Source organism: Macadamia integrifolia, unplaced genomic scaffold (assembly GCF_013358625.1).
Source record: "Macadamia integrifolia cultivar HAES 741 unplaced genomic scaffold, SCU_Mint_v3 scaffold2845, whole genome shotgun sequence".
NCBI classification, from domain to species: domain Eukaryota; kingdom Viridiplantae; phylum Streptophyta; class Magnoliopsida; order Proteales; family Proteaceae; genus Macadamia; species Macadamia integrifolia.
In genome coordinates, this window is record NW_024869003.1 from 32,483 (window position 1) to 43,072 (window position 10,590).

A 10,590-nucleotide genomic window follows, 5' to 3' on the forward strand; every position below is an offset into this window, starting at 1 on the left:
TCAGCACTATAACTGATTCTGTCCAATTATCATGCGCCACGTAGGAATTCCTGTGCACTCGGTCAGTTGGTAGGAGTTACCCATGCATAAGCATTTGGGCTGATTTAACCCAAATCGGAACCCAGGAAAAAAAAATGTAAAGGGGGGGTGGGTTTGAGGTCTTGGATTGGACTTTATGAGTTGTGGGTTAGGCCCGAGTTCAATTCAACCCCACCGAGAACTAAGCTTATGGCTGGGCTCATGCCCCCGTCTTTTTTTTTTTTTTTTTTTTCCTTGAAGAAAATTCATTTAGCAGTTGAAGATTGTGTACATCGGCTTCCTGAATTACAAGTTGATGGAATCAAAGAATGAAATGTGGTCACTCTATCATATATGAAATCGATAGAACTTTTCTTGTCCAGATATATCATCAATACTTGTTAGAATTGAGAATTCAATTGGATAAAATTGATCTACCTTTATCTTCCACAATTGTGGGATATATATACACTTTTGTCTTTACCTAATCCTACTCCTATCAATATGGAAATACATCTTTGGTATTATTGGCTTACCTAATACTACTCCTACTAATATTGAATTTACAACAAATAAGGTATACAAGATAAGAATGAATAGGTGGAGAGATAAGATCTTAAGACTCACCCTCAAGTTGGAGCTTGGAGATTACAAACGCCCAACTTGGAAAGCAAGAACTAAAACTGCTCATGTCCAAGAATTGTGGTGAATATGTCAGCGAGCTGATGATGAGAGGCAATCTTGCTTGGAATGATGAGTCCTTTCTGTTGTCTTTCACGAACAAGATGATAGTCTATTTCAATTTTCTTTTTGCATTCATGAAAAAATAGGATTAGCAGCGATGTGGAGGGCTGCCTGATTATCACAATAAATTAGGATGGGAGTTTGGTAGAAGAGTCCAATATCACACAGTAAATATGTTAACCATATCAACTCACATGTTGCAACGGCCATGGCGCGATATTCTGCTTGAGCAAAAGACCTAGAAATTGTCGGTTGTTTTTTTGTCTTCTAAGAAATCAAACTACAGCCCAACATGACACAGGAACCAGTTGTAGAACGTCTAGTCATGGGGCAACTGGCCCAGTCTGAATCACAATAGACTTTTAGGTCCAGGTTTGTGTCAGAAGGATAATGGAGACCTTGGCTCGGAGTACTCTTTAGATACCGTAATAGATGGTGGGCAGCATCAAGGTGGGGCTGACGTGGCTGGTGCATGAATTGATTTAAGATGTTGACAGTATGGACTATGTCAGGTCTAGTAACCATTAGCTATATCAATCGTCCAACTAAACGACGATAAGAAGAAGCATCATCAAGAACAGCAACCTCATCATTAGATAGCTTCAAGTTTTGCTCCATGGGTGTGTCAGCAGGACGTGCGCCGGTGTAGCCGCAATCATCTAAAATATCAAGGACATATTTGTGTTGACATAGATACAAGCCTTGTTGAGACCGAGCCACCTCAATTCCCAAAAAATATTTGAGCTGACCAAGGTCTTTAATATGAAACTGGTGGTGGAACATGCATTGTACATCATAGAGGAATATAGCATCAGAGCCAGTGAGTACAATATCATTAACATATAGGAGAACAAACATTGTAGCGTCCCCTTTACGTAGGATAAATAGCGAATGATCGGAGTTGGAATGCTGGAATCCATAGGCACACAATGCCTTGGAAAATTTGGAATACCACTGATGTGACGCATGTTTAAGGTCATATCGTGATTTTTTAAGGCAACAAACAAACATCTCCCCCTTTCAACAATATCTGGGAGGTGGGGTCATGTAAACTTCTTCATCAAGATCGCCATGTAAAAAGGCGTTATTCACATCCATTTGTTGGAGTGGCCAACTGCGATTAGCTGCCAGTGCCAAAAGAACCCGAACAGTGATAAGTTTAGCAACTGGAGCATAAGTGTTATGATAATCGACACTCTCAATTTGGGTGTATCCTTTTGCAACAAGGTGCACCTTGTAATGCTCAATACTGCCATCAGAGCGGCGCTTAATCTTATGCACCAATTTGGATCCAATGGGTTTCTTGCTAGTGGGAAGAGGCACAATTGACCACGTGTTATTCTGTGATAGAGCTTGGATTTCAGATTGCATAGCATCCCTACATTCCTTGTGTTTCATTGCCTCGGTAAATGTGATAGGTTCATTCTCAAGAGTAATAGATGCAAGAAATGCCTTATGAGAGGGGTTAAATAGATCATAATTAAGAAAAATTTGTAGAGGATGTGAGGATGGAGAAGGAGCACCTGAAGATGACGACTGCGTTGGGCTGCACAAGCAGTGATAGTCCTGAAGATGACGAGGTGCTTGGTGATGTCGTTGTGGTCTGGCTGGATGTGCTAATGTGGAGGTGAGGAAGGGGTAAGGGGTGTGGGAGGGGTATCATCATGGGGTGTAGGTAGAGGGGGATTTTGTAGGAGGATCAAGGGGTGTAGGGGTGGTGGTATGTGATGAAGGAAGGTCAACAATGAAATGGTGATCTGTGTGTGATGGTGGCAAGGAAAGAACAAGAGAGCCAAGAGGAACCGGTGCAGGGAGGATGGCATAGGGAAAAATGTGTTCATGAAACACAATGTCCCGCGTCACGTTAATCTTTTTAGATTGGAGGTCAACCACGGTAACCCTTCTGGCCATAAGGATAGCCAATGAACACCCCTAGAGAAGCCCGTTTATCAAATTTATATTGAACAATATGATTCCATCCAAAGCAAAGGCAACCAAAAACCCCTAAATTGGAAAGTTTAGGTACTTTATTATGAAGGATTTCATAAGGGGAGAGCCCCTGTAAGACTTTGTGATGGATTGCATATTATACATTTGTTCTATTTAGTGAATGTGATATTGCATAATGGTATGATGGTGTGTGTATGAGTATGACCATGATATGAAATTGACATATTAGAATGCAATGGGTTAGGAGAATAACCACCCTAGTGCTACACCCCTAGCCAGTAGGAGGTAAGGTATTAGCTATCCTACAGCTCGGGCAACCAAAGGTGTTCTCCGAACCGGACCAGGGCTATAGAATGGGATTATTGATAAGGGGTTCTCCGGACCGACACATGCAGGCTCCTGTCTCACAAATCAATAAGCAGCTGTTAAAACATACTCTCCCCAAAACTCTATAGGAATACTTGATTGAAAACAAAGTGCCGAGCAACATTGAGGAGGTGTCTATGTTTACGTTCCACAACTCCATTTTGTTGTGGAGTGGAAACACAGCTGGATTGTTGTAAGAACCCCAATTAAAGAGTGAAGATATGTAGAAATGGATTGATTAAAAAATTCAATGGAATTGTCCAATCGAATGCATTTAATTGTGGTGGCAAATTGATTGTGTAAACCATTGCAAAAAATTGTGGAATTAAACGGTTAACCTTGGATTTTGAGGACATAAGAAATAACCAAGTACTTCTAGAATAGTCATCCACAATGGTGATCCTGCATAAAGGGGATGCTAAAGTGTTTGTTCTCTTATATGTTGATGATATTGTGCTCACGGGCTCTGATGCTACATTACTCCATGATGTACAATGCATGCTCCACTGCCATGTTAGAATTGAGAATTCAATTGGATTAAATTGATCTACCTTTATCTTCCACAATTGTGGGATATATATACACCTTTGTCATACCTAATACTACTCCAACCAATATGGAAATACATCTTTGGTATTATTGGCTTACCTAATACTACTCCTAATAATATTGGTTTTACAACAAATAAGGTATACAAGATAAGAATGAATAGGTGGAGCGATAAGATCGTCTTAGAAATACATGAAAAAACAACCGATCGAAAGTAGAAGCTACACAAAATATATTTGAATAATTTGGGAAATGATTAGTTGTGTTGTAGCTTTCCTTGGATTAGAGAGAGGAAATAACCTCATAATTATCTTATTCTTCAACAATGATATGGTCCAATCCCAGTTAGCATGAAGAAGGCTAGCACAAATGGATAGAGCTTTACTTACCATTGGTGAATTGAAAGTATCATACTCAAGAGACTGCTGCTATTTGAGCCCCAAGATAATTCCAAAAAATATACCCACTACCCCCACTCAAACTTTCTTTGGGAGTGTGCTGCATCGCAATTTAGCTTTACAAAGCCCAGAGAAGGGGGGCTCCCCACTAGCTCCCCATGTAGTAGTGGAAGAGGAAGTAGTGGTCCCCCCTTCAGAAACTGCTCTCTTTTTTTTCTGCTTCAATGAAATATTGAAAGGATTGTTCGCCATGTTTTATCATCTCTTCCCGAGATCACACCTTGTTAAAAATTAGATCATTTTGGCTTTCCAAAGGCTCCAACAATTGAAGGATGTAAAAGGAAGGGACTCACAATAAATGTTTATGTGTGATGTAAAGATAGCATCTCATTCTTGAATTCACAATATAGGTCTCTGGGTTGAATTTGAAAAACAAAATAGGATAGAGAGCAACCAAACCAAATTGTTGGTCTTCCAAAATTGCGTCAAAAAAGATGTCAACCTCAGCCTAACTTTCAAGCTTTAGCCCACCTGAGTTTTCCAAAACATTGTCAATTTATCAATACCTTGATCAACTGTGTGGCAATGAAAGATTTTTTTTTTTTTAATGAAAGATTTTTTTTTTTTCACTATTTATTCTGTTTATGTTTACAACTTTTATATATATGTGTGTAATCTGACCAAGATATTGCCTGATGTGTAACAAAGACAGGCCAGGCCGCAGTGCCACTCTCTTGACACTTGGCCTAGGTGTCTCAGATGTTTGTTAGAGTTTAGTTTAGGTGGATGGGCTTGGGTGTCATCCCAAACCCAATCCAAAGCAGAAAAGGGCAGGTCAAAAACCCAGCCCAAGGCAACAGCAGGATCGAGTTTGGCAANCATTTGATCCCTTCCCTGTCATCGTGATAGTAAACCCTAGAAAACGGAAACCTAGAGCTCTGATACCAATTTGTAGAAACGCAACCCTAAAACGACGCAGAAGATAATGGAAAAACAAAACAAACAATGCACACGGATTTTACGAGGTTCGGCAATGTTGCCTACATCCCCGGTGAGATGAGGTCTGCTTCACTATCAATGGAGAATAGGGTTACAGCGCTCGTCCTCACACCTCTCAGTATTGCTTGCATTACAGAGAAAGAAACCCTTGCTACAAATATATAGCGAGAAAAAACCCTAATCCGGATTTAACTACAATTGCCACCCTAATCTGGATTAAACTACAATTGCCCTCAAATAAAAAATTCGAGCGGGGGGCTGCGCCCCCCTACACCCCCTGCTATGCAGGGGGGCCTCCTGCCCCCCTTGCAACCCCCACGGCTCGCTAACCGACTAGCGGGACAGTCGTCCTGGCTGTCTAGGTGCTGCACCAGTACTCCTGGATTAAACTACGACGGAATACAAGACATCATACACCAACACCAAGCAACATTGAGGAGGTGTCTATGTTTACGTTCCACAACTCCATTTTGTTGTGGAGTGGAAACACAGTTGGATTGTTGTAAGAACCCCAATTAAAGAGTGAAGATATGTAGAAATGGATTGATTAAAAAATTCAATGGCATTGTCCAATCGAATGCACTTAATTGTGGTGGCAAATTGATTGTGTAAACCATTGCAAAAAATTGTGGAGTTAAACGGTTAACCTCAGATTTTGAGGACATAAGAAATAACCAAGTACTTCTAGAATAGTCATCCACAATGGTGATCCTACATAAAGGGGATGCTAAAGTGTTTTTTCTCCTATATGTTGATGATATTGTGCTCACGGGCTTTGATGCTACATTACTCCATGATGTACAATGCATGCTCCACTGCCATGTTAGAATTGAGAATTCAATTGGATTAAATTGATCTACCTTTATCTTCCACAATTGTGGGATATATATACACCTTTGTCTTGCCTAATACTACTCCAACCAATATGGAAATACATCTTTGGTATTATTGGCTTACCTAATACTACTCCTACTAATATTGATTTTACAACAAATAAGGTATAGAAGATAAGAATGAATCGGTGAAGCGATAAGATCGTCTTAGAAATACATGAAAAAACAACCGATCGAAAGTAGAAGCTACACAAAATATATTTGAATAATTTGAGAAATGATTAGTTGTGTTGTAGCTTTCGTTGGATTAGAGATAGAGGAAATAACCTCATAATTATCTTATTCTTCAAAAATGATATGGTCCAATCCCAGTTAGCATGAAGAAGGCTGGCACAAATGGATAGAGCTTTACTTACCATTGGTGAATTGAAAGTATCATACTCAGAGACTGCTGCTATTTGAGCCCCAAGATAATTCCTAAAAATATACCCAATACCCCCACTCAAACTTTCTTTGGGAGTGTGCTGCATCGCCCACAGAAGGGGGGCTCCCCACTAGCTCCCCATGTAGTAGTGGAAGAGGAAGTAGTGGTCCCCCCTTCAGAAACTGCTCTCTTTTTTTTTTGCTTCAATGAAATATTGAAAGGATTGTTCGCCATGTTTTATCATCTCTTCCCGAGATCACACCTTGTTAAAAATTAGATCATTTTGGCTTTCCAAAGGCTCCAACAATTGAAGGATGTAAAAGGAAGGGACTCACAATAAATGTTTATGTGTGATGTAAAGATAGCATCTCATTCTTGAATTCACAATATAGGTCTTTGGGTTGAATTTGAAAAACAAAATAGGATAGAGAGCAACCAAACCAAATTGTTGGTCTTCCAAAATTGCGTCAAAAAAGATGTCAACCTCAGCCTAACTTTCAAGCTTTAGCCCGCCTGAGTTTTCCAAAACATTGTCAATTTATCAATACCTTGATCAACTGTGTGGCAATGAAAGATTTTTTTTTTCACTATTTATTCGGTTTATGTTTACAACTTAAATATATATATATATATATATATATGTGTGTAATCTGACCAAGATATTGCCTGATGTGTAACAAAGACAGGCCAGGCCGCAGTGCCACTCTCTTGACACTTGGCCTAGGTGTCTCAGATGTTTGTTAGAGTTTAGTTTAGGTGGATGGGGTTGGGTGTCATCCCAAACCCAATCCAAAGCAGAAAAGGGCAGGTCAAAAACCCAGCCCAAGGCAACAGCAGGATCGAGTTTGGCAACCCAAGCCAAACCACAACAAACTGAAGTGGGTTCTCGGGTTTCTTGGCCTGAGCTATTTTTTGACTTTGCAGATTCCTTATGGAAGAAAAAATATTACTGAAAACTCTTAAAAAAAAAAAAAAAAAGAAGAGTTTCATCACACAAGCCATTTTACACTCACATGGACTGATTGACCATTAGTAGATTTGGGGACCTCTTGAAAATCCATTCATCAATTTGGTGTCATACTAACCTCAAATTAACCATATTGCCCACCAAGACACCAATTAACCATATTGCCCACCAAGACACCATGTATGTACAGGATTTCCACCCATAATTTTACAATGACTGAAATGATCATGTTGAAGTCCTCTTCAATATTTTTCTGATAATTTCTCTGACATTTATAATTACACATAAGAATTTGATTAATGTAAAGTTTTTACCATGTTATTATGGACAACTTATCCAACAAACCTGGCCCCCAATTCACAATAACATAATTTATGCTATATACTTATTGTGTGCATGTTGTTATCATGAATTTTTGTATGTGATATATATATATATATATATATATTTTTTTTTTTGCTAACGACGGTTATCCAGGTCTTTGGTCTGACTAGTCCCATGATCTCATACTGACCACAATTGCATAGACTGGGTCATACCGCGTATTTGACAATATGTTAAGAAGATAAATGTTACCCTACAAACTATTGAAATTGGGAAACCATCAGTTCTAGATTAAAGCTTATAAAACAAAAGTTTCTCTAGACAAATATTTTAAAAGGATAAACGTTTCTGCCTATGACACATATTTTTTTTTCAAGTAAATCAAAAGAGTCATGTAAACCCCAAATCAATTAAAGAAAGAAGAGAAATTATTGTCTGAAAGGATGTTAGGATTTATAAATGAAAGGGAGTGGTTTTATCAGCCAAATGATAGACAATATCAAATGAGAAACCCCTTTAGCTAAAATGTGCGCTTCCAAAAAGGGAACTAAGTACGAAAAAAAAAGGAGGAAAAATACACAAAAAAACAAAAAACAAAACAAAACAAAAAAACAGAAAAAAAATAAAAATAAAAAAACAAAAACAAAAAACAAAAACAAAAACAAAAACAAAAACAAAAACAAAAACAAAAACAAAAACAACGACAAAACAAAAAACAAAATCAAACAAAGAATTCTAGAAACTTAACCATAAACCCATGCAAAAAATAATGGAAAAAAAGTTATACAATAAACACAAATTTACGTGGTTCAACTAAGTTGTCTATTTCCATGGTGAAATGAGATCCTACTTCACTATCAATGAAGAATAGGGTTACAGTGCTCGTTTTTGCACGCTTCGCATGTTGCTTACGAAGAAAAAATCATCGCTACAAATATATAGCAAACCATAATACCATAAAGTACAAGATTGCCTACGTCCAATATAGCGGGACTGCCATTATTAGAAAAAATATCACTAGTACTTCTTGAATAAAATTGTGATGAAATACAAGACATCATACTCCAACAAGAATATCTTCAACAATCACTTGAGTAGCCCAATCTAACAATACAAAAAAATTATTTAATCAAGACACCAAGGATTTAGAGTTTGGGAAAATAGTAACATGTTGAAGCAGAAGACTACATGTCATCAACAACCCATCACGAACTGCAGTGAATGGGCTGCTGTTATGATTTCCATTCCAAATATCACTTTGTTTCTCTAAGACTTAGTGTTTCACGGAACGTGCTGGCATCAAAATCCAGAGGCATCATGTGGGATTTGTACCATGTAATGGCACTCGGAGTCAGGCAGGTAGATGATCAGATAGATTGCACTGATCTTCGCACTTGATTAATGCAAAGGACTCTAAGGGCCGGTTGCTGGAATGATTTGATGCCATATTGAAACTAACAATTCTTGTGTTATTCAAATATCATCAAATTACCCATCGGGGGGTTGCTGAGATGGTTAGGGTGAATTAGGAATTATGTGGATAGGCGCACGATCCCAAGTTTGATTTTTCATTTGTGCATCTACAATTTAAGTGGAGATCGTGGCGGTGGATTGCTGCACTAGTCTCCCAGTGGATTAGTCGAGATGCACGTAAGCTGGCCCGGACACCTTGGTTAAAAAAAAAAAAAATCTCATCAAACAAATTACATATAATATAATGAGTTTATTTGTCTTACCTATAGAGGGAGTTGAAGTAGTGTTTGGAATATAGTGGTTGGAGTCATTAGGACCCATGGTGATTGATTATAAATTGTTAACCATGGATTTTATGTGGAATGGCAACAAAATCTTCATTTAGTTGGTGAACCCTTTCTTCAAGGTGAACCATTACAATTGAAGAATTTGAAGAAATTGGTTTCATTAGAGGGCATTGCTTCTATGTTCCATCTGCAAGTAAGTCATGAGAAAGATTCCGAATCAGTGACACTACATCTTGCTATTCAACACTTATTGAATGAATTTCAGAAGGTGTTAAGTTTGTCTCGAATTCTTGACCCGTTTTGAAGATTGATCCGATCCGATATATTTTGGTGGCGACCCGAATGGGAATTTTTCTGAGATCTATCATGGAAGCAGAGGGCTTGGGAGTATATATATATACGGTTGCTGCAAAAAGTTCATTTGACGTTGTTGTGGTAAAATTTGATCGGGTGATCTTTCTTGCAAGACTTGGTACTCCATGCTAGACTTGCATAAAAGAGCCAACAAAAGAGAACCGGGCTGACCTGATGGGGGACCCTCCAATGCCTAAGTCAGATTTTTTCAATAACAGATACTCAAGAGAATTTATTATAAAATGATTGATCCCCATTTTTTAGGGGCCTACCTTGATATTTATAGGCAGTGAATGAAGAAAGGCGGTTGAGAAGAATCCTATTTGGAAAGTAGTTCACTCTTGTTAGAATGACTCGGGATTGTCCCCACAATTGGCAAAATCGGATCAAACTCCTTAGGGAGGCGATCCAAGGGGTCGGCTCAGCCAAGGATGACTTCCCAATGATGACCTGGATGGTCGACTTGGCCAAGGATATCCCAAGGGGTCGAGTTTCTTAGGGATGACCTGGATGGTCAGCTCGCAAAGGATGAACCAAGGGGTCAGCTTAGCCAAGGATGACACAAGGGGTTAGGTTCCCAGGGATGGCTTGGATGGTTGACTCGGCCAAGGATGAGCCAAGCAGTCGGTTGCCCAAGGAACGCAGCCAAGGATGAGCCAAGGGATGACCTGAGAGAGTGACATTTTTACCCTCATCAGACACATGCTATCATTACAACACCCTTAACTGATCTACTTAAGACAGATGCTTTTATTGGTCAGAGGCTGCTCAGAAAGCCTCTAATGATCTGAAATAGAAGATGACTTCAGCACCAGTTTTGGCTTTGCCAAACTTGTATTAGATTAGGAGGTAGAAATTGATGCTTCAGGGGTAGGGATTGGTGTTGTTCGCAGTCAAGAAGATC

At 39.0% G+C, this 10,590-nt stretch overlaps 1 protein-coding gene across 1 annotated transcript; it reads right to left on the reverse strand.

The window, feature by feature from the left end:
* Window positions 1-1,290: 1,290 nt before the first annotated feature.
* On the reverse strand, window positions 1,291-1,620 carry LOC122067333 (uncharacterized mitochondrial protein AtMg00810-like). Its single transcript, XM_042631162.1, has one exon. It carries the CDS (start codon window positions 1,618-1,620, stop codon window positions 1,291-1,293), a length of 330 nt encoding a protein of 109 aa, XP_042487096.1.
* Between the last annotated feature and the right edge of the window lie 8,970 nt (window positions 1,621-10,590).

What these genes read in the sequence shown, in the direction of transcription:
- LOC122067333 (XM_042631162.1), bottom strand. Translation starts at nt 1,620, where the DNA reads ATGTTTGTTCTCCTATATGTTAATGATATTGTACTCACTGGCTCTGAT.